Here is a 25,399-nt window from a genome sequence, read left to right as displayed (position 1 = left end):
TTGCTCTTGGAGAATGAGCAGTGGTTCTATAGTTCGACTGGAGATAAGGTTCCATATCTAGCTTTTACTGATGACACTATTATCTTTATTAGGTGTTCTAAAGGTTGTTTAATGGCTGTTCGTGATTTTTTGGAGAGTTATCAATCTTATTCAGGACAAAAAATTAATGTCAGTAAGAGTTCCTTCATTTGTTCTCCTCGATTTACGGCTGAGCACTTATCTATGGTATCTTCGATCCTTCGATTTTGCCAACAATCTTTACCAAGGACTTATTTAGGTGTTCCGATGATGACTGGGCGATTAAGATGTATTGTGTTTGATAGTCTTCTTTCTAAGTTTTGGTAGCATCTCTTTCATTGGAGTTCCAAGTTGCTCATCATGTGAGGCAAAATTGTCCTTATCCGACATATGTTGAGCTCTCTCCCAACGTATTTGTTACAGGTGGTACATCCTCCTAAGGTAGTTTTAGCATCATTGGGGATAATTTGTAATTCTTTCTTATGGGACCAAAATGGGGAGTCATAGCGGCTTCATTGGGCTGCATAGGACAGGTTGTGCTACCCTTTGTAGGAGGGGGTTGGAGTTCCAATCCTTCTTTGATGTTTCACGTGCTTTCGCCTGTAAGCTCTGGTGGTGTGTCTAAGGAAGCATGAGTCAGTTTGGTCCAAGATTATGCACCAAAAATATGTTAGAGGAGTTCACCCTTCGATGGTGGTAGTCAATAGACCTTCCGCTCTGTGGAGACGCTTGACGTGCGCAGGGTATACATATACAATTAGTTCATCGAAAATCAAGTTTTACAGTTATAAATCCTAAATACCCCACACCCGATTTTTTGCAAGTATACGAATTGTGAGTGAGTATAAGGTATTAAGGATCGATCCTACAGGGAAGATTTTCAATTACTGGTGTTTTTCGAACTCCTTTATTATTTAGACTATTACAAGTATAAGAAATTAAATCTATACTATAAAAGTGATAAAAATACATTAGAAAACTGCTAGAGGTTTGGAATTCCTTACTACTCTTACAAATGAAGTTATCGGTTAAGTGAATGCTATTATCTTGACTAGTTATGGCGTAATTTCCTAATATACGTGATATCCGCTTTCACCGGTGTACCAACTATACCTATAGTTAATTCATACCTACTTTTGTGGTTATGAAACTAACTACAAGCTCATTTTTTCTATGAAATTACATGAAATAAGTCACTAAGCCACAAAGGTGCACCTCTACTTTCGTGAATGTATTCTCTAAGTTTATCACTTCCTTGAACTATTGTTAAATTTCAATTTTTATTGAAAACTTAACGCCTTAAGATTATCACAATTAATGGTCAGTTAACCATGATTAGAAAAGCAAAAGTGATAAATAACTTGCCCAAAATAATATCACCAAATAACCAATAAATATCACAAATAAGATATAGAAAGTTCATCCATAACTCTAGGCATAAACTTTAACTAAACATGATAAAAACACAAATCCAAACTTGTATTATAGCTAAACATGAAATCAAATACAAGAGAGAAAGTGGTAGAAAAGATATCACCCTTGTCACATGAGATCAACCTCTCCATCTTTGCTCCTCAATCTTCATCCAACTCTATCTATAAATACAAAAAGGATAAACTACACTACCTATACTATACTACTCTAACTAATAAACTAAGGAAAATCTAGTGAAGTCTACATTTTTTGTGAGTTTCACTGGCCTTCCAAAAGTTGTGAAAATGCTCTCCAAGGCCTCTATTTATAGAAGAATTCAAGCTCAAGGTGAGTTGTTGAGGTTGATGTAAATTGCTTCTTGGAATCACCAAACGATACTTCTTGAATTCTCTATACTTGCTTGCTCAGTTGCAATCGGATTTCTTGCAGATAAATTGGTCAAAAAGCTTGTGTGAATAGAGCACAAGTTGTAGAGCCGCAATTGGGGATCCGAGGTCGGATCATTCGAAATTCCCCTTAGATCTCATTTTTTTTTTCATTTTTATCTTCACTGCACATTAGGATCCGAGGCTTGTAACATGGGGATCCGAGCTCGGATCCTCCCTTCGGATGTAGCCTCTGATCACAGAAGTTTATTTGAGGTCGGGTTTAGTACAGATCATAACTGGGATTTACTTGCTCTATTTTTTGTCCAAATTTAACTTATATTTTCCCGATAATAGAGGCTGAATTAGCTCTTGTGTAAAATATGAAAGTTGTATCTCTTTGAGTTAGCTTTCAATGCATCAAGAATTGGAGCTCTGTGGACTGCAAAATGACCAAAAAACCCTCAACTGGTCAGGGCTCTGTTTCAGCTTTTGACAACAGAGTTGCACTTTTGTATTTTGACTTTTTGACTGTGAAAAAGACTGAACTAGATTTCGATGCCTTCATACCAAATGTAGATCTATCTCTTAGTTTCAAAATGATTTAAGAATTACCTCAATATGATACTTGTAGTTCAAGATATAGCCGAAATACCACAAGGTGTCAAAACTGTAAAACTTGCTTCTTTTTTTCTTGATTGCATTTCTTCTCTTGCACTTCATATTCTCATTTTATCACTTTAAACCATCATCAATCATCCAAATATCTTCTTAAATCATTTCATTTGATGATTGAATCATTAAACTATAAAAACATGAAGTTTTTACCATAAAAATCCATAGATATGCAATTTTTATCACTTAAACCACAAAATACATATTTTCACTAGAAACTTAGTTAATTAGCTATAAAACTAATTAAAACACACAAAAACTAACTAATAAAACACACTATAAAACACGTAAAATATACACTTATCAACGCCTCTAGGAAATTCACCTCATTGTGGAGAGTCAGATACGTTGGTCTTTAGGTGAGGGTTTGTTGATAATGTGATGCTTGGTGCTTCGATCAGCCTTTGATTAAGTTTATAGGGGGTGTGGAAACTCCCCATATGCTCGTGGGGGAGTTCTATGACTCTCAAGGTTGGAATGAACAACAGCTTCGGCATTGGCTATCTCCGTCCCAGGTTGCTCATGTTCTAAAAATTCCTTTTTCAAGGCATTAGGAGGACCGAATGGTGTGGGCTCTTTCTCCCTCCAGGAAATTCTCTATGTCATCAACCTGGGAAGAGATTCACCAGAAGAGGAGCTTATTATTGGTTGACAAGTTTGTGTGGAATCCAATTACCCTGTTAAAGATCTCCTTCTTTGTTTGGTGACTTGTGCACTGATGGCATCTTATGGATACATTAATTCAATGGAGAAGTGTCAGGTTGGCATATAGATGTTGCTGCTGCTACAAGGAGGTCGAATCGATTGACCATTTGTTTGTGGTGGGCCCCTTGGTGATAGCAGTGTGGTCTTTCTTTCCTCGACAGTTTGGGTTATTGAACTTGAGGAGTACGAGTGTTTCATCGATGTTAATAAAGTGGTTCTCCTCACATACTTCTGTCTCTTCGGGTCATGTTCGAGTAGTGGTTCCTCTACTCATTCTCTAGTTTATTTGGAAAGGCCGGAATCAATCTGGATTTCAAGGTGTATCATTTTTGGATTCCGAGGTGATTGAGCAAGTAGAGTGGTTCATTAAGCAATTGGGAGCATCTAGGCTGCTTCGAGAGATACACTTTAGAGGGGATTTGGATCATCCATAGAGCGTGTTGGCTCAGATGTGTGGTAGCAAGCGCCATTTGATGGTTGTCGCCTAGGCACCACCACCTTTCAATGTTGTTAAGCTGAATACAAATGCGAGTGTTTCTTCTTCTGGGGCGTTTGGCGGTGGAATTCTGCAAGATCATAAGGGTAAATTAGTCTTAGCCTTTTACAAGGAGTTTGGGGAAGCAAATGTACTTATGGTAGAGGCTCTAGCTCTTTGGAGGGGTTTACAGTTTTGCCAACATAAGGGTTTCACGCAATTCACAGCAGAGATGGACTCGTTGTCTTTGGTATCGATAGTTTCTTCAGATACGTCATATATATATATATATATATATATATATATATATAATAAAGTCGTATTCTCATTCTTATCCCTTCATGTTTTCTCTTTCCTACGTGGCTTAACGAGACGACAAGTAGTTTCCTACGTGGCTTGCTCTTTTTTTGTTTAGATATATATCAATTCTTATTTCCTATAAGAATTCTTAATATTATATGATTCTTATTTCCTACCCAAAAAAGGAACTGGAAAGTAATGCGATATAAATAAAAGAGACATAAATATCTCTATTAGATATATCTCCAAATTCATGCCAATAATTTATGTACTGCATAGGGAACCGAAGCAAATAAGAATTGTTATCACTATAAGAAGTAGAAAAGTAACTAATTACAAAAGGAACCATTAATAACAGAAGTCAATATCTGATGTTGGAAATAGGATTCTTAATAAATTTTATTATTAAGTGCGTTATCAAGACATAGTGCAAAGTATGAAATTTATGGAAAAGAAAAAGTTAATTGAATCCAATTAACTATATGTATTTGACCCGTACGGTCAAATATAAATTCCTATTTGAGCACGGGTTTGTAAATTCCTATAAACCCGTTCGTTGTTAATCAAAACATGCAGGTTATACTTATTGCTAGGTTACAGGATTCACAATACATCTTTGCTCAGATGGCGAGGAGTATTTAATGTGTGGACCCACACCATAGGAGTCCATGCACTTAAAGGACTCGATTTAGTTGAGGTGGTCTTTCAAGGTAGGTAAAATCTGTCTTGAGAACGTACTTTTATTTCCTATAAGAATTCTTAATATTATAGGATTCTTATTTCCTACCCAAAATTATGTACTTTAAACAACTTAAATCAAGATAAATCTACTTTTAATATTCTTATCAATATCTCTTTATATTCTTATCATTTCTTATTTCTTATGCCTACACTACATATAGCTTTTAATATATTGATTTAAAGTATCAAATTCATGGTTAGGTATTTTCAGTGCAAGCGGTTAGAACATTAAAGCATCGATTTTGGGTTTTCACTCCTCTTGATTATCAGGTGCATCTTCTTTCAATACATATTTTTTTTTAAAAAGGCATGTTGACCTTCAATTGTAAAAGTTTAGTAACATATCTTGAATTTTATTTTTTTTTGTTTTTATTTTCTGTTTGTTTTTTTATGAACACATAGGATTAGTAATATATCTTGAATTAGTAATAAATTTCTCTTATATTTCACATATTATATCTCACATAATATTTTTGCCTTTAATTTTGATAAATCATTATCAGATTGGTGGAACCGACAACCAATACCAACCTGAAGCATCTTCTTCCCAGATCCCAATTAGTATAACAGATAATTCTAATCAACAATATTTCAATACACTTCATATGAATCATTCATCAGAGGGTTCAACAAAAATCACAGAGGAAGGGAATGCTCATAAAAAGATTTGCATGAGAAGATAGATTTAATATATTATTTTATTTTCTTAAATTATAATCTTAACGTATTGTTATACACAACCTTGAATGCGATAAATCATTTATTTTTTTTATACTTAGTTATCCTGCTTTGCTATCATGCAGTGATAATGGAAAATCAATAAATGCTGATTTACACGGACAAATCGAGGAGAATGTTCAAATAGAAGAAAAACAAAAACAAATTTCTGAAGAGTAGAATATTATTTGATACTATTTACTGCACTTTTTATTTATTTTCAAGTTTTTGAATGTTATGGTATTGTCGAATGTTATTTTTCCATTTTTGAACTATTATTTACTGAATCAGATGTTCAAATTTATATTATAAGAATACTTTATATTACAATGTGCATATAGTAATATACTTAAGAAAGGTTATAATAAAATATACATTAAGTTTGTATTTCATATCGATATTTTTATAAAATTGACTAAATAGTTTATTATTTTTCGAAAATTCTTGTTCAACGAACGGGTACAAAACTAGTTACATTATATTCTATGAGCTGTTCGTATTTTGATACAAGAGCTGGGGATAGCATTGGTGCATATTTTTCGCGAAACTAACTCGGCTGCAAATTCGCTAGCTACAGCTCAGTTAGGGTCTAACAAGTCCTTTGCTTCATTTCCCTCTCTTCCACGTAGAACTAAGGTGGCATTAGTTCTTAATGCTCATTCCTTTCCTTTTACTAGTTTTTTTCAGCCTCACGCGATGCGTGAGGTTGCCCTGGGTCTATGTTAAAGAAGATCAAATGAAGGCAAGTGAATTAATATAAAATGGTTATATATTAAATACATGATGGGTGCTAGTAACTATGGGGAATTTGACTTTAGGTAAATTGGTTATTGTCGTTATTTGTTTACTCAATTTATTTATGATGCTGAAGAGATTTTTGTACCTACTGGACTTGGACTACTAATTGACTTAACGTGAGATATCAATATGATATATTAGTATTTCATAACTTCAATAAATTATCAACGATCTAACAGTCAATGCAACGAGATTTTTTTTGCTGGAACAATAAAGATAAACTAACTGTAATAGGTTGTTACATGGTCCAAATTGGGCAAGCCAGTAAATTCTATAATAATCTTACTCTGAAATTAATGGCCTTAGAGAGTAGCCAGTAATTTTAATTCAACAAGACAAGACATCAAGACATAATTGCATAAGAGCAAACTTGATCCTACATGCGAGTATTATGAATTTGTGCATACAAGTGATGCTGGCACCGGAGATATGCTTACCTTTAATTTAGAGCAGATAAAAAATGAATGATCAACAATTACCTAATCAACCAAGAAAAAGATCATTAATTGGATGGGACCTCTTGTCGTTTTACTTTCAATCTCTACTTTCACCATGCCATAGAAGTGATTAACTTGTGCTAGGTTAAACAAGTACACTGACAGATATAATTTTGTAAAATACAGGATGACATCACTTGGTCTAAGTAAATATACCCAACAAAGACGATACACATTCATATTAAATGAAAGAAATTTGAAGGACAGATAGGCCTTTATTGAGGCCAAAACCGTACTTAAATGCGTAATCAATGCATTAGAAAAATCCCTGTAGATACTCATATGCACTCAATTGTTCTGTAAATTCTTTCAAGTGGGACAAAAACATAAAAACTGATCACCAGAAAAACCATAATCATGCAGCAAGATGGCCATAGCAAAGTCTAACAATGGCTCCCATTTCACAACAGTTGAAACCTATAAAATTTCTCTAAAATTTTTAACACCCTTCGGTGAACCATTGCAATGATTTGAACAAACATTTGGACTCATTAGACCTCACATTATAAGGAAAAAAAGGGCCAAAAGGCAGAAATAAAGAAAGAGTTCAACTCGCAAAATTATGGAACCCGAAGCTTTTAATTGGAAGAAGAAATTGCTTTTGAGATGGCTTGCTCACAAGATCAGCTAGGTGAGAGTGCGAAAACTTCACCTTGTAAAACTGCCAAATCCAGGTCTTCAATTGGAGAAAGAAACACATCCAATATGTTGCTTTTCACGTGGCTTTCTCTCAAGATTACACAGACAAGAGAGCTTTGTGCGGCTCCCACAGAAAGCTTCGGACACCACCCACCGCCCACTCACCAGGGGAGCTGAAGCAACTACAACTATACGATGAAGATACAAATACACATCTGAACTCTGAAGCACAAACACAAAAGCCACCAAAGTTGACCAAGCACACAACTGAAGCACGAATGCAAAAGCCACCGAAGTTGCCCATAATTTAGGCGGTGGATCTATTTTACAAATGGGGTAACAAACTCGTGTTTAAAATCCGAAAATATGTATTTATAGAATCATTTTTTCATGCTCGAAAGAAAAATTGGGACTATTGTAAAAGTTTAAAAACTATAATCCATTTCTTAAATTGCATTTTTTTAATGAAGAAAGTTTATCCTTTTGCAAAAAAAAAAAAAAATTGTTTACACGGCCACGGGATTCGTTCATATTTTTTTTCCAAAACAGAAGGACCCTCTGGACTTAAAAATCAATCGGGCAATAGCTTGCAACTGAGTGCAAGGTTCCCTTGTACTAAAAGTAGAAACACCTGGTAGAGAAGGCCACGGAAAGAATGAAGGGAACAAGGCCACGCGGACAGCAGTGAACTCACCGCCTAAATTGCTAAGAATCAAAGGAAACAAGGCCATGCGGACAGCAGCGAATTTCCAGCAAAGCCACTACTATCCAATGGCAAAAGACCAAAACGCCCCTCAAAGTCACAACAATCACGATTAGGCGTCGTTAGTGTCCACAATGTCAGGTGCTTTCCTTCAGCTCTCTGTAATTGAACCTTTTTTCTTTTTGAAATGAATTGAGGAGAGTGACGTCCTCCACCTCTGGGGTTAGCCAAAAAACGAAAAAAAAAGTTGATCATGATTATAGTTAATTGTAGGACATTAAAAATTAGAGTTTGGTGTGGGAGCTAATCAGCCTAACCAACGATTTTAGTTGGGCCAATAGATAATGGAGATGCAATCAAACTTTGCTGAGTAGGTTGAAATGCACCTAATCAAAGAATTTTCCATGTGTCCAAACTCATAGTACACGCCAAAATATAAAAAATGTCAACTAGCTTGTCGGTTTTGTACATATATTCGCATCATACTGAAGCATGTGACTTAATTTGTCAAGATTCCTGACTCTCAGCATTGTAAATTTGTAACTCGTAAAACTGCACTATGGCCAAAACCATGGTCAAGTCAACGAAGTTCCCTTTCTGCCCACAGTGGGCAGAAGCAAACGTAGGAGGCCAGCTGTGTTCTCTGGGGACGCGCAAAGATGAACGAAAAACAAAATGATGTATCGGCACCGGAAAAAGCCAGGCTGTGCGTGGATGAAATAATGCAATACATTTTAAAATCACAATAAAAACTCTCTTAAAAATTCGTTTATCATTTAATGCCTAGTACTTGAAAATATTTTGTAAACAGTCCAGCCGAGGTGCGGGTCCCAATGAAAGGGGAAGACCTAAAAAGTGAATGTCAAAATAAGGTGAAAAAAGGCACGAAAATGTAGGTGAGATTGGTGTAACGGAAAATGAATGAAATTTTTAACATTAGTTAGAGAGTTTTGTACATGTCAAAGCAAATGTTGTGGTAGGTTTTCTTTTTTAATTGAGTTTGATATTTGAAATAATTTAAGCTTAAATATAAAAGGAAGATTTGGAAACTTAGACATAGATTGAAATAAAGGGAAATGTGCAATTTTGGTCCCCCAATATTTGGTCTATGAGTTAAATTAGTCTTTGATATTTTGACAATAAATATACTCCCAAAATTTTTTATTTTAAACAAATTTAGAACAATTAATAGAAAACTAAAATATCTAATGGTCAAAATCAAATTAGAATTAGTCAAAAGTTTGGAATTCGTATATTTTGGTCCCTAATATTTGAAAATTTGATCAATATGGTCCCTTATGTTTTAAATAATTATATATCAAATGAAATAAAATGTGAATTAGATTAAATGCACAAAAAAATGTGTTCTAATATCTCATAAAAATCCTGAAAATTACTCCACATTGTCAAAACATTATCATTTAGCCTAAAGAGCATCCCTTCATTAAATTAGTTACAAACAAATGACAACAAATGAATCATATATAAAAAAAATTAGTGAGAAAAAAGAGAATTTTAATTTGATCGGTATGTAGTAACTTTAATTCTAAACAATATAACACAAATCATTGCATGACTTATGGATCTGAGTTTCAATTAGTTATTGTTAGGCATTGGATTGCATTGACAAGTAAAGGTGATTATCAATATGAATGACTCATGGGAATTGTTAAAATATTTCTCGCTGTTTCTTCTTGTCTTCCCTTCATATTAAATCAAATATTTCAATAATACAATTTAATGTATTTATATTTACATTCATCTGACATTGATAATTTTATTGAATAATTTAAACAATTATAAAATCTTTATTTCAATTGAAACTTAATTGACAATTGGGTGAAATGCCAAAAAAAAAAAAGAAAACGAAAAACATTATTCAATCAACTCAATGACATATAGTTGTTGATATTATAATAGAATATTTAATTAACTGTTTTCATTTATCGTATATGAGTGTTGGGCAATAGATGATGAACAAATTATTAAGAGGGCGTTTCTTGTGATTTCCAAATGTAATGCATTATTTCATCCACGCATAACCAGCTTTCTCCTGCTCTTGGTGCATTTTTTTCCTGTGCCCCACAGAACACAGTTAGCCTAGCTCCTTACATTGCCTTTTGCTCAAAAATCATTAAAAATGTTTCTGGCCAGGCATTATAATATTTATTGGAGAAATTGAAGACAAAGACACTTTTTGGAACTCCAGCCTCAAATTGTTTATCTAAGTTTCATCTTAAAAACCATCTAAAGAGACATCAATTAATCTAAATCTGGATCTTTATCCTTCGTATGTCGAGGAGATCGGACTCTTTCTTGTTCCTCTTCTGCATTTTTTCTTTATAGTATTATCCTTTGATTACCTATCCAATTCAGCGAAAATTGCTAGCTCAGAATCCAAGAAGGAACAGAACAGGGAACACATGGATAAAATTGGATGTAGAATTCACGTTCTGGCCATCCCTTACCCTCTACAAGGCCACCTCAATCCGATGCTGCAATTATGCAAGCGTTTAACCTCAAAGGGTGTTAGAATCACGCTAGTCACTATCACCTCAGCCCGTCTATCAGTGCAAAATCAGTTTGAATCGATCCAGATCGAGTATATTCTAGACGATGATAACATTGAAGCTGAGGGATCAAACGATTCGGAGAAAGGTGCTGCCCACTTCAAACGGATTCAAATCGCAGTTTCAGATAATTTGGCCAAGTTAGTTGAAGAAAAGGCGAGTTCTGGTCATCCTGTGAATATAGTTCTGTATGATTCAATGATGCCTTGGATTTTGGAGATAGTGCAGGGACAACTAGGCCTCAAAGGGGCTGCGTTTTTCACTCAGGCTTGCGCTGTTTCTGCAATATACAACCATATTCATCGAGGAACGTTGAAAGTTCCTCTAGAGACATCTACCATATTGCTTCCTTCAATGCCACAACTGGAGTCGAATGATCTGCCTTCTTTTGTTTATAATCCTGGTCCATACCCAGATGTTTTGGATCTTGTCCTCGCTCAGAATATAAACCTGGAGAAATCAGATTGGCTCTTGTTCAACTCTTTTGACAAGCTAGAAAACGAGGTAGAATTCTGATTCTATAAAACAATTGGAATTTGGAAGTTCACCCATTAGCAACATTTTATTTGACGCTGTTTAAATTAAATTACATATTGGCAATACTTTTTGAATCATTGTCAGTGTCAATTATGTTCATGCTTGGAATTTGATCATCGGTAGACCATAAGATCTGTTTATTTTGTTCATAGCAAAAATCACATTGTACAATTTCTAGTTAGTTATTGCTAATAAAAAAATAAAGTTAATAAATTAAGAAACCAACAACTTATTCAAACTGTTTCAAAAATCAGACTGGACCAAACTGGCCGGTTTGAACGGATGAACTGTGAACTGGTCAATTCGGGTCAAGAAATGGTTGGACCAGTCAAAACTAGATGGTTGAACTGGTTTCCACTTTTTCTTTCTTTTCCACTTTATATATTTTGATGTTATCCAAATTACTTAGAATTAAAATAATAAAAAAATAATTAGATCTTTAACCTTAGATTGAACAGGGACCTCATTCAGTTCACTCACAGATCCGAGCTTAAAAGCATAGCTCATATTAAATAAGTCTACATGTAAATCTTTCATACATTTCAATACAATAGGCATAGATAATCTTTTCATAAAATCATGCTTCAATTTTTTTAATTGTCTTTTGGGGTGGGACCTGATTAAATTTTGCTGTTTGGGCAATATTACAATGTTGTTGCTGAATCTCAACCAGGTGGTGACCTGGTTGACAGAACGGTATCCAATCAAGACCATAGGCCCTTCTACTCCATCCATGTACACTGACAAGCGATTGAAAGATGACCAAGATTACACCGTCAATTTCTTCACACCAGATTCAGGAGCTTGCCTAAAATGGCTTGACACCAAGGAAACAGGCTCAGTTGTTTATGTATCCTTCGGTAGTATGTCGGACCTTGGAGAAAATCAAATGCAGGAAATAGCATGCGGCCTGATGAATTGCACTTGCAACTTTTTATGGGTAGTTCGACCTTCGGAAGAGAGCAAAATTCCTAGAGATTTCATGTTCGAGTCACAAGAAAGAGGTCTAATCGTGAATTGGTGCCCTCAGCCAAAGGTTTTGTCGCACAGGGCAGTGGGATGCTTCATGACTCACTGTGGTTGGAATTCAACAATTGAAGCATTGAGCTTGGGTGTGCCAATGGTGACCATGCCCGTGTGGGCTGATCAAACTACAAATTCTAAGTACATTGTGGATGTATGGAAGGTAGGATTGCGAGTTAAGGCTAGTGAGGAGAGGGAAATGGTAACAAGGGAAGAAGTAGAAAGGACTATAAGAGAAGTTATGCATGGGGAGAAGGCAAGTGAGCTCAGAAGCAATGCTTTGAGGTGGAAGGAGTTGGCTAAGGAGGCAAATAGTGAAGGAGGAAGCTCAGACAAAAACATTGAAGAATTTGTTTCAAGTGTTGAAAGCACTCACTCACTCAGTTGAATCAAGTGTAATCAAGGCAAATATCTATGGATGAATTTATTTCAGATTTGGATCTATCTCGGCAGATCTCATCATCTTTATTGGACCTTACAAGTGTAATCAATATTCAATTTTCTTCAAACAAGTTTGAGATTTTATACCTTTTTTTTTTGTCTTTGAGAATGCCAATAACAATATGTCTTAATCTATCCAACAAGTATTAGGATAACTTTAATTAAGAAACTAGAATTCTTTTGAGACCAAAGACTTGGACTTATATCCGATTTGGCATCAGCCGGTAATACCTTTCAAATACTCTTCAACCCGATTTTTCTTTTCTTTCCTCTGGTTTTTCTTAAGACAGACAGAATATTACATAGGATCTTGAAGGCCCATTTAACTGGTTGGAACATGAGCCATATAACTTTGAGCTTCCTCTCAGACTTTCAAACCATTCTTTTTCTCCCTCCTCCTTATGACGAGTTTCATTCGACCGAAAAATATACATACATACATACATACATACCTACCTACATACATATATATATATATATATGGACATGCACACACATTCCAAAATATCAAGACTCATGATATTTTTTATATAGTAATGATAATGATAATACTAATCTTAGTTTGTTACATTAAGCATTCTAAAGTTGATCATGATCATCGTTATTTGTAGGGCATTAAAAATTAGAGTTTAGTGTGGTGCCTAATCAGCCTAATCAATGAAATGGTGATGCAATCTTACTTCACTGAGTAGGTTGAAATGCACCTAATCAAAGAATTTTCCATGTGTACATACTCATAGTACGTGCCAAAAAATAAAAAAGTTAACAAGCTTGTCGGTTTTGTACATGTATTCTTAACATGTAGAAACGTGTGACTTAATTTGTCCAGATTCATGATTCTTGGCGAATTCCTTGGAATATGGCCCTTTCAAAAAAAATCCGCCAAATATGGATGTGTAGAACTTTGTTCTTGATCTATGCCTGTCGTGCCTACATGACACAACGGGCCAAGGAATTTTTTTAAAAAAATAAACAAAGGATCATTGCATCATGTGAAATCTATGCTCGTAGTGAATCAACTACTTATAACTAATTTATACCTACTCTGTGGTTAGATATAAATTCATTATTTCTATGAAATTGCATGAAATAAATCACTAAAACCATAAAAGTGCACATCTACTCTAGTGAATGTACTCCCTAGGTTTAGTATTTCTTTGTACCAGTGATAAATTTCGATTTTCATTGCAAATCTAACACCTTAAGATTATTATAATTAATGATCAGTTAATCATGATTAGAAGAACACAAGTGCTAAATAATTTGCTCAAAATAATAGCATCAAATAACAAAAAAAATTAACACAATACAATTATAAAAAATTCTATCGAAACCCAAAGCATAAACTTGAGAAAGACATAATAAACATAAAATTCAAACTTATTTATTAACCAAACATAAGAATCCAATACAAATGATAAAGAATTGGAGAAGAGAAAACCCTTGTGGCATAAGTTTCATGCCCTCCTTCTTCATCTCCATCTTCATCCTAATCTAGCTAATGTACAAGAGTTGATGACGCACAATACTACCTAAACTATACCATACTAACCTAAAAGTAAGAAAATATAAGAGCTACATTTTTGTAGTGTGCTCTTGTACTCTCCAAACTCCCCCAAAATGAAAGATACAAGTTCTATTCATAGAGAAATCTATGAGTTCCTTCACTTGTACCTTCAATATGAACAAAGCTTCCAATATGTCAATATTTTGTGCTTCAAAGCTAAAACACATCATTATAGAAGAAATAATATCAAGAATTATTGCTGGAATCTCCATTTTATAGCTATAAATTTTCTATAAAATGTCTCTCAAAAGGTGTGAAATAATGAAGTTGAAATCAAGATGCGCAAGTTGTAGCCACAACATTTGACCTGAATCCCTCTAGCAATCCTTCCAAAATTGTGGCCGAATTCTTGGAGGGATTGGTCTCTGCTTTGCCAAAACTATCTACCTTGAATCCCTCCGAAAATCCCTGCATGAATTCTTGGATGGATTTGGTCCAATTTTCTTTTTCGACAAGTTTCTTTATACCCTTGAAACTTGTCAACTTTGTGAATTTTAGAACTTTAATCAACGTAATGCAAGCATTTTTTTTTGTCCAAATTGAAATCAATTACCAACTCTTACAAAATCAACCAAAAACATACGAATAAAAGGGATAAAAAATCTCATTTAAGCACTAAGTAGCATTTAGAACTAATTCAAGCCAAAATAGATCATTTTCTTCTTATTATAAAATATTGAAAAAAAGTGACTAAAAGTAACATAAAATGTTATTCAAATATAGCACAAATTAGTCACTTATCAAAAGGGCAAAGGAAAAAGGACTAAGGAAACTATATGTGTTTAATGTTAAAAAAATATGTTACTTCATTTCTTATTTACATGTGCTCATTTATATGCATCTTTTGCAGGCTCATGAACCTGAAATACCACTGGAGAGTGATTGCAAGGACTCTAATGCAGCTTCCATAGATGTTGCTGAAGAAGTTGAAGTCTAAAGGAAATTATAAATCTTTGACATATGTTTGTGACCTTATATAACTCACTACAATTATGTATATTTTTGGTGGCTTTTAACTAATATCGAATGTAGACTTTGTTTTGGTGGCATATAGACTTGTATTCTGATAACCGGAATTATATGCATTGCTAAATTATATACTACTTTAGTGATAAATGAATTATATACTAAATTTGGTGGCTGATGCAGTGATTGTTGTTGAATTTTTCAATTTAGGGATATTGTTTGTTTGGTTGCTGTTTGGGAATGCTCATATTGCAGGGTAAACATTGCCAAATTTCTTAAAATAAATGTTGTCACATTAAAACTTTTTTTAATGATTTTAATGCAGGCTGGAATATAAGCTTCTTTTTTTGCCCCCTCTGTCTACGAGAGAATTTTGTATTATTCGTGATTCAACTCAAAAAGGACTAAATTGACTAAACATGTATAGTTAAGGGACTAAATTAGCCCCAATTAAAGTTTAGAGACTATTGTAGCTTCTGATAAATAGTTTAGGGACTATTTTGGCCGTTTGCTCAAAATTTTCTGCTGTAGAAGACGTATCTTGTAAGTGTTATTTGACTGCATTTAAATTCAGAGTAGTTCTGAACTCATACTCATATGTTTTGCCGAAATCTACAACCGGATGACAACCCAAGTGCCCAAGCGACAAGGCAATTAGACCAACCATTAATTCATCAATATTTCTTGATAGAAGACTCTTAAATGATATAGATTATGGCTTAAATATCTCTTCCAGCTCAGTTAGTCCAATTTGGATTATGTATTGTATTGTGTAGTTATTGCACATGCCTCTTATTCGCTGTACATTACTGTTTTTTATCCTCTCTCTCTCTTCTCCGGCAATGGCATTCCTCATGTTGTCCAGCACCAATTGTCTATCTATATCTCTCACGAATATGAACATGAGGATTATCAAATAATCACATTCACAACAAAATAGAAGGAACTTTGAACTATCAATAGTGTTGTGAGTTTTTTCAACAAATTGTGACAATGTTGCCACTGGAATATGGCTTCCATTATTTGTTCAAAAGGCATTAAAGATGATTATTATTCCTCCAACTAGTAGGTGGATTTCAAATCCAAACCTCCTAAATTATCCAAACCACAATAGGGGCTTTCAGTAGGGATTTGATATCGGCCATGTTTGATAACTCAATTCAATACTTAATTTTAATTGATTCAGATCTTAATATATTCAGACGCGTTTAATAATAAAAAATAGAACATCTAAATAATTGACACTGAATTTTTTAAACAAAACTCACTCCCAAAAAACAAAAAAGTAACAAGCTATTCACTTATTACTTAATATAATATACATTTAATGTATCAGATTTAGTATTTAATAATTCAATAACTTAATAGATTCAAGTTTCACATTGGATGTTTTCCATTATTGACATTTTACGTACAACTATTAGATTGGATTTTTTTATGCAATTTTCAATTTAGTCGAAACCACAGGAAGCTGTAGTGTAAGTTTCTAAACCAGAGGAAGTTAAATTATACATTTGGCAAACCACTGGGAATTTTTTGGTATTTTACCCTTATTTCTTTGTAACAGTTCATTGTCATCAATTGAAATGTCACTGCAAAGTAGTTGGGTTTTTTCATTTTCATTTATCTTTAATATTTCTTATTTTGTTTGAAAACAATGCAACATAAAGCGCAAACAACATGGACTCCATTTTTCCTATTAATCTTAAAAATTGCATGTTTAACATGGAGACATTTAATTTTATTATTGGTGCTTTTTGTTTTGTGGTCTTAGACGAAAGCCTTAAAATTAGAATCAACTTCGTGTTTATAGGTGAAGTACATGAAAAGTTTTTGTTGTTTGCTTCGATTTTGATGAGATGCAATGTTATCTCAATTAAAACTAGTTTATTGTTTGTTGGTTGTATAAACATTTAAGTGCTCTCTTTTGTCTTGCTGGTTGTTCAACTTTTCAGTTTTTTTTTTTTTTTGAATAATGAATTTGAATTGGATAAAGTGAGGTGCAATATTTTATTGAATTTGAACCATTTGCATTTTCAGTTGTTTAGTTGGGTGTTTTTCTTTTTAATTTTATTTTGTATTAAAAAAGAAAAAGTACATAATTGTGCAATTGACTCGTGATCTTTGTATCAAGATATACAAATGAATTATGGACTCTTTTTCTCATTATATATTTCTCCAATTTTCACCGGAGCATCTATTTTTCAAATATTGATTTTTACAGTCTCAAATTGTGGCTACTGAAAATTTTTATCATTGCTCTGAGTAAGAAAGTTGACATATAATAATTGGAGATGGAATGCATGAGTTGATAAATTGTTTTAAATGGAGAGTTTTCAGTTTTAATTATCAACATTATTGAGATGCAATCAATTGAAACGTTCTATTTTTCTAATTAGTACCACAATTGAAACGAGTACATTGTATACCTGACAACAACAACAGTTTACTTGAAAAAATTTGAGCCAAATGTATGCTCCAAAAATTTTAAAAATATATATTTTTTTTTATGCTGCTGTTTTTCAGAGTTAAAATGCCCCTCTAAAGCCTTAATTACTGATTGATCGTAAACAAATCTACCTATAGAACAAAGTTATAGTACACCAAATTGATCTCACAAAACTGTCAAGCCTCCTTTAGGGCAAAACACAAAGGCAATTGCCCTGCAACTACAATACAGATTCCATCTTTGTTGACAAACTACTCTTCCCAATAACAAGCTTATACCTGCAGGTTCCATACAGGTAAAGCTGTTGTGTAAGAACTGAAGAAAAGAAGCCTATTTAAAATCACAACAAAAACAATTGTACAGTTTAATCACTTTTTATCTTCATGACCCTTTGAGCACTTAGTGTCTGCCTTCACCTGAGATTTTCCTAGCTTAAGATACTAGCTGAACAAATTTATCATGTACTAAGTCAGGACTTATCAGCATTAAGGGCCTCAAGTTGCTTTCTTAGTTCATCCAAGTCGTCCAGCGGGTTGCTTCCCTCCCCAGGAACAGGCAGATTTGAAAATCCATCTGCACTTGGCAACTCATGCGTAAGGCCATCCGGAAGAATGCCTGAAAGAAAGAGATTTAGGATCTTGTCAACCTCTGCTGGCCTTTGAATAACAATAATAGCAGAAAAAAAAATAAACCAAAGAAATCGGATTAGTTAATATCAAGCCCTTCATCTTCTTAGCACAAGCTCAAGATACTGGGAGGACATTTTTTAAGTGCAAAAACACTTCTACGATGACAAAACATGACAATAAAAAAAAAATTAATAGTTTACTACTACCTAAAGTTCAGTTGCAGATTTGTCGTAGAGACTAAAGTGGGAACAACAGAACTAGGAAAGCACCAATTCCAGGTTCGTATTATGCTTCTCTCCAAGTGAGAGAACAGAAAAACAATATGAACAAAGGTAAGATATAGGCTCCAAATTTCTGGCAGAGCATTAAACTGTTAATCTGCCACAATATGTTTTGTCCAATCTCCATCCTTACCTTTAACTTTTCAAGTGAAAAATGAGAAGTGATTATTGACACCTTTGCTGCCTCAATTAACACCATCCTTTCCTTTCAACTCCAAAAATAGGTGGTCTAAAAGGGCAAGCATTGGTTATGTAGTATGATAAAAAGGCTGATTTCAAGAATATAGATTCCTTGATCTTAAGGAAAGAACAAAAAGAGACCCAAAAAATTAAAAAGAAAAGGAGTAATATTTCCAGAATCTTATAATCTGCCTTTGAGACTATTAAAACAGTTCTCTATGAAAACTGAAACCATCTAACCAACACATTCTTGGATCTTATATGAGGGAACCCCTTATAAGCATGTGACTTCAAACCAACATCACAAAACTTCTTGTTCCATGATTAACATTCTTTGACCAGCTTCACATTTTAAAGTTAGATCTTGAAAAATCAACAGAAAGTTTTAACATCAAGTGATAGTTGCCACAGGCTAATTAAAATCAAATTAATGATAGCATGATTATTCTGGAAAAAAAGAAAAACCTGAACTTCTGACATCTGGACCAGCCACTTCACTGTCATCAACGACACTGAAAAGCACAAAAGGACATGATACAGCATCAATCACAAGGCCAACAATAAAGACTAGAGAAAACAAATGTACTCCTCAAATAGATCATCCACTAACAAAACAAGGAAATCTTAATGTCAAATGTTTGGACTACAAGACTAAGAAAATCAAAGAAAAACTTCTATAGGCTTACCTTATGTTCCATTCATTATCTGCATGAATGGGACATTCTGTTGCAGACTGTGCTTCGGCCTCCATCTTTGCTCTAGCAGAAGCATCCCTGGCAGGCTTTGCAAGAATGTATTCTTTCTGCAGCACATGTAGCACTTGCTCAACATAGAAGCCAATATGTAAAATAAAAAAGCAAACAACTTGTAAATTCTCCATTGTGCTTTATTTACCTGTCGTTCCAAACATGCTGAATTTGAACATTGAGGGTTTGGCTTCATTTCCATTGTTGGGAAATAATCTTTGAGGGCATTGTAACCCTGATATCAAAAACAAGAATCAGTGACATTTGATGCATAATTCCAAATATATTTCTTACGGAGGAGAATGAGGATTTAAATTGTACCAGATAAGGGGTAACTTGCCCGAACTTTAACAAATATTTAAGAGCATTTTGAACAAGAAGCCCAGCAACAACACCCTGTCAAGTCAAGCAAAATAGCAAAAACATAGAACACAAAATTCAAAAACCAATCAGCAATGCTCAAGCCTTCACACTTAATATGCACAAGAAATTTGGACTTATAACCATGTAATAAAAATTAATGAAATGCAGCATTATGTAAAAGTTTTAGCAAAAAGAGAGGAGTGATCAATAATCGAAAACTCATTATGTAAAGAAAACCCCATCTGGTTAAAAAAGGGTTGCAAGACGGTCTCTCAGGTACAAGCATGTAAAATAACATGAATGTCATGGAAAGATTTCAATCCAAGATTGAGATTTCCTATCATTTATTAGTTAATCATTGGTATACGATATTACTCTATTTTCAGGAATCTAATGCTGAGGATGATGAAGGTTCACTATTTGCCAAAGGAAGTTGTCAAACAACTTGAGTTATGCTATATATAGCAAATAACTCCATGACAAAAAGATAGAAACATCTCTACATTTTCTGAAAACTGAAAAGTTATTACCATGGTAGTTGGTAGAGATGCAGCACAAACCCCTTCACGCTTTAGTGTGCGTTCATCAACACCAGAAGCAACAACCTGACAGATAATTTAGTTGTAGATTACTTTCTTAACTTTGAAAGATAAATAATCTCCCTCCCCCTCCCCCCCCCCCCCTCTCCCAAAAAAAAAATAAAAGTATAGCAAGCAAAGATGCAAAGGACCAACATAAGGCCAATTGATTGCAAATGCAAGATAAGTTTCAGAATAAAAAATTTATCAGTAATACATAAATGCTACAATATATGTCAACTAAATACAGTTTTCATGAGAAAATGGAAATGAATCAAACAAGAATCCAACTATGAAAGTTTTGGCACCAAATATTTCAAATCCACCCAGATCATTGAAGTTACCAAGGGAGGTGCACATGCAAAGCACGCAGTTTCTCCGGGAACCAGCAATTGTATGTGACCTGAAACCGCATTTTCAGATACACCTGCCCAAACAATCTCTCTTGTGAGTCCTTCGCAAAATTTCCAGCTCAAATAAAAATTTTCATTTGAAGCATCCCATCAACTATGAGACAGAATCAGAGATGAGAATACAACAGCCCTGAGGCAGAATCAAAATATTGACTTGTATCTTGATATCCTAAGCTCAACAACTAGTTACATATAGAGGCATAGCATTCAAGTATTGTGTGTCATATAGACGGCAAATAAGATGGATTCGAAAAGGACAATATGCTAAATACAAATTTAATGAGAGACATAATAACCAAGCCTATTAATGCTTTGTCTGTAGCCTAGCATTTTAAAGATGTTTTACACATGGTTTTTAACCAGATTAGGAGGACAGAAACAAAAATATTGCAAAGCATTTCAGCAACAGAAATTAAATGTGCTACGATGTAGCATGTCCATCATTGGAGTTTGATATACCAATGAACCTACAGAAAATGAATAACCATACTCAAAGATGCAACAAAACTTTGTATGATGCCAAACAAACTGACGTTTTCATACAGAAGATACAAAGGCATCATCTTCCTTACCAGATTCCATCCATGTTTGGTTTAATTCATTGCAAGCCTGGAAAAAAGTGCAACTTTAGTTAAGACAAAATTGTAACATTGAGTCACAAAAAAAAAGAAAGAAAAAAGGAAACAGAAGAGATTCCAACATTTTCTGTAGAACTAGTGGAAGTAAAACAAATGCATCAGAACCAATCCGAAAATGCATCTAGTATCAATTGTTACCTGATTTACTACCATCCTTGCTTCATAATTATCCACACAGCTTAATACAAGATCCACTCCGCTACCTTCTTTATGTGGGCCAAACGACTTATTTTTGAGACTTGACATAAAAGTTTCAAAACCTTGAACAGTTGTAATATTCAGTGTATAGCTCTGCAACATTCAAAACCTAAATAGTATCATTATCTAAATGATAATGTAATAGCTATATAGTGTTTTTCTGCTAACAGGAAGCAAACTTCATGCTCAAATTAAGAATAACAACATACAGTGAAAGCAGACAATAAAAGTGAAAAAAATCAGAATATTCTAGAGCAAAACTACTAGCACATTCACTTTTTGATTTATGTTTCTTTGTTTGGGAGCTGGGGTATACAAGGTGCAAAGGTGCTAACACAAATTTTAGTAATGTGGATAATACCACTAATGAACGAAACAGGATAACAAGAATAGTCAAATGGTATAAACAAGAAGCAGAATTTATCAGTGGAGATGTAACTGACTTCCATGCAGCAAATTTGGCATAAACAAGGGCAAACATTGAAGGGTTAGGAGTATAAAAGGCAAAGGAATCAGAAGCAGGAATATCACTTGAAAACATCACCTCAAAGACAACATCTGGATTAATGTCAGAAAGAGTTTCAACAGCAGCTTCTGTTTTCGTCATGCCAACCTAAGACAAAGAAGAAGAAGGAAAAAAAATTGACAGTTAGACAAGTAACTATAGATTATAATTTCATATTTAAAGATAGCAGCATTATGATTCCATGAATATTGTTGAAAACTTGGGAGAAACAACCATACATGCCCAAATTAAAACACCTCAGCTTTCTTTTCGAGGAAAAAAGGAAGAAAATAAATTTAAAAAATCAAATAAAATGTACTGATTTAGTATCTACATCATACTATCCAACGAGAGGAAACAGAATCTGAAAATGCGTCAAGAACAAACCTGCTCTGGACGGAAGAAAAGCCTATTCATGTTAGCTAACTCCACTTTGTCATAATCATACAACAATAGACGACCAATGCCACACCTTGTCAACATTTCAGCGGCAACACTGCCCACACCACCTATACCCTGTACATAAAATCAGAGAATGAAGAGAGGCAAAGCTTATTTTTGGAGGCAGAAATATAGTGTGATTGAAAGATCCAACTCATCTATCCTCTCCAAAATCAAAGCACAACATTGAGCTCCCAGTGGAGTTTCAGATAAACTTATCAAGTGGATAAAAACTATTTACTAGAAATTGGATATGATATATAGTAGACTGATAAACAAGTCCATATTTAAAACAATATCAGGTTCAGGAGTTGTTTTAATAATTTGAAAAAGCAAATGATATGAATAAATCTTCACATCAACAAGTAAAGAATAATAAAGATGCCTTTCTAATCTCGTGTAACTTCCAAACCTAAACATATGTATTTATGAACTAGAACAATGATCATGCACAAATCTTGAGAAAGAGCAGCATATTAAGACAATCATGTGAAATGAGAAACAGGCATTGGAAACATAACAAATAAGGATAACGGGATATGCTAAGATACTTACAACAATGGCAATTGAAAATTGCCTTATTCTTTCATAGTTTTGCACAATGCCCATTCTCTGAAGTGCCATAAGCCTACTGTAGGGATTGCTATCAACAACTTCAGCACTCATATCCTAAAATAGAATAAGTATAAGATTATGGGATGCAATATAGTAAAGCAGCTGAAATGATATGATACAACCATAGGAGTAGCTGAACACAGTTACCTTAACTTTTGAGCGGTGCATGCCTCCTGACTTAGCAAGATTGGAGAGCCTTTCAATTCGACATTGTAACTAAAAGCACAAACACTAAGCCATTAAACCACATTTCCTTATATGCACACATTGCAGTGAAAAAGATTGAAACTTTTTAAAAAAAAAAAAAAACAAAAATCCAACACCAAGCAAAACCCATTATTTGTATTGGAAAAATTCAACTTTTTAATCAGAACTAATATGGAATTTGGTCAAAATTCAGAACCCAGAAAAACAACGAATTTATATGGCATTAGCAGAAAACATTAAACTTTATAACTAGAACCGATCAGCCATTTGGACAAAACCCAAAAAGCAGCTGACTTTTAAGTCTTTGCAGGCCTGCTCTAGCAGCTGTTCTTTGCATCAAGATGTTTGCACATAACGATTCTTTGCAATAGTATAGTCAACGTACTTGGGGATTATTCCCCTTTATTCAAGCTCCAGTTCTACATTAATCAAAACCTGTCCCCCATAAAAAGAAACAAAATAACAAAAGAAAACCAGCAAAACCCACAGTTTATATGAGATTCAACATACTGAATTCCTCCTGATATAACCTCAAATTGGCATTTAAAGTTAACATAACTTGAAATTCAAGAATTTCTAAAATTCCCTTTTAATTTCATATGTCATGCAAGCTTTGATCTTTCGGAGCTAACTACAATATATACAGCAACTGTATTAAAATTAGAACAGAAGAATGGAATCAAAATTAAATAGCTGAAAAGCCCAATAATAGGGAGGCTTACTTGATGGATTTGGGATTGATGAGAGGGATCTGGCAATGAATTTTGCAGAGAATTAAGTTCGTTTAAAATCTCTTTGAGCTCAGTCTCCATTGATGATCCCTTTGCTTATGCTTCCAATGCCTTCAACCTTTTCCCTTTCCTTGAAAATTCGAAAAACGATTTGGGCAATAAATGCGGATACGAGGCAAGGAATCTTTCAACAGCAGCAAGAAACACACACAAACACTAACCTAAAGCTAATCCACAGCACTACCCAAAAGGCTAACTTTTGGATAGCACGAGGCAAGGAATCTGAATCCAAAAAGGCCGAAACGCAAAGGGGGCCTCTGGGTTGGCGCCTCTGTCCAAGTGCTCTGTCTAAGGGTACAAAGTAGTAATTACAAATATTATCAGTCTTACGTTAATAGGGCGAACAATTAATATTCATTAAAATGTGGTTTTAGTTATAGCATGAAATGTATGCATAATATTCAATTTACTTGATCACAATTTGATAAAAAGTGTGGTATGAAATCGATTCCGTGGATCAACAGGTCGAGTTTGAACGCGAGTACAAGCTAGCACACGAACTTTATAATTAGAGTATTCAATTTAATTAAATTCGTTTACACGTCTATCTATCTATCACAGCAGCTTGATATATACAATGATTACAATTTTATATTTGTACACTTACTTCTTTTGATTCATATTTATAGGTGGTTTTGGGCAACATGATTTCATCAAGAATTGTAATTATTATTATGTGTGGATGAGGTGCCTATATATACTAATGTCTAATTAAAAATATTAACGGATTAAGAATAGAATAAATGGTATAAGTGGCCATGGAACTAATTAAGATTTCTTATTTCTAGTCATTAAACTTTTTCTTTTGTCAAATTGATCTCTCAACTAATGTAAAAATACATCTTTGGACCTATATATTTTTGTTTCTGACAAAAAATTAATGTACTTTTCATTATTTGATTGACCAACTTGGCTAAAACAAATTTTAGTAATCAAAACAAAAAAAAAATCTTTGATAGTTTAGTTAACGCGTTTGCCATTTTGCTCCTAAGGAGTGATTGCAAAGAGTACGAATCCAAACATTTCAAGGGTTATGTAATTAGGAGAAGAATTGAAGTGAATTTAGAAAACCAAACGTGGAATGCGTCCAATTCTACGAATATAACAATGCCTATCACCTATAATTAGAGATAGTGGCTGTGCATTGTGCTCTTCCATGCTTGCATCTCAAGTATGTTATTGTTACGAAAGGCT

At 34.0% G+C, this 25,399-nt stretch overlaps 2 protein-coding genes across 3 annotated transcripts; one reads left to right on the top strand and one right to left on the bottom strand.

Moving 5' to 3' along the window:
- Positions 1-10,428: 10,428 nt before the first annotated feature.
- On the top strand, positions 10,429-12,641 carry LOC113765747 (UDP-glycosyltransferase 74E2-like). Its single transcript, XM_027309992.1, has 2 exons — positions 10,429-11,141; positions 11,848-12,641. The coding sequence occupies exons 1-2, from the start codon at positions 10,491-10,493 to the stop codon at positions 12,583-12,585; spliced, it is 1,389 nt and encodes a 462-aa protein (XP_027165793.1). The 5' UTR covers positions 10,429-10,490; the 3' UTR covers positions 12,586-12,641.
- A 5,107-nt stretch (positions 12,642-17,748) lies between these two features.
- On the bottom strand, positions 17,749-24,470 carry LOC113766923 (ubiquitin-like modifier-activating enzyme 5). Of its 2 annotated transcripts, none has more exons than XR_003467819.1 (15): positions 24,137-24,470; positions 23,355-23,423; positions 23,148-23,261; positions 22,539-22,667; positions 22,191-22,259; positions 21,587-21,739; positions 21,383-21,419; positions 20,742-20,824; positions 20,350-20,424; positions 19,778-19,852; positions 19,605-19,691; positions 19,397-19,512; positions 19,176-19,222; positions 17,993-18,235; positions 17,749-17,898 (listed from the first exon to the last, which is right to left on the bottom strand). XR_003467819.1 is itself a non-coding variant. In XM_027311081.1 (15 exons), the coding sequence occupies exons 2-15, from the start codon at positions 24,224-24,226 to the stop codon at positions 18,090-18,092; spliced, it is 1,290 nt and encodes a 429-aa protein (XP_027166882.1). In that variant the 5' UTR covers positions 24,227-24,275; positions 24,367-24,467; the 3' UTR covers positions 17,749-18,089. The 2 variants fall into 2 exon arrangements, 1 of the variants encoding a protein (XP_027166882.1); XM_027311081.1 differs by having other exon boundaries at positions 17,749-18,235; positions 24,137-24,275; positions 24,367-24,467.
- Positions 24,471-25,399: the final 929 nt, after the last annotated feature.

The sequence above is a fragment of the Coffea eugenioides genome, chromosome 3, assembly GCF_003713205.1.
Source record: "Coffea eugenioides isolate CCC68of chromosome 3, Ceug_1.0, whole genome shotgun sequence".
NCBI classification, from domain to species: domain Eukaryota; kingdom Viridiplantae; phylum Streptophyta; class Magnoliopsida; order Gentianales; family Rubiaceae; genus Coffea; species Coffea eugenioides.
Note: the sequence above shows the minus strand (reverse complement) of the source record. Positions and strands in the feature narration are given on the sequence as shown.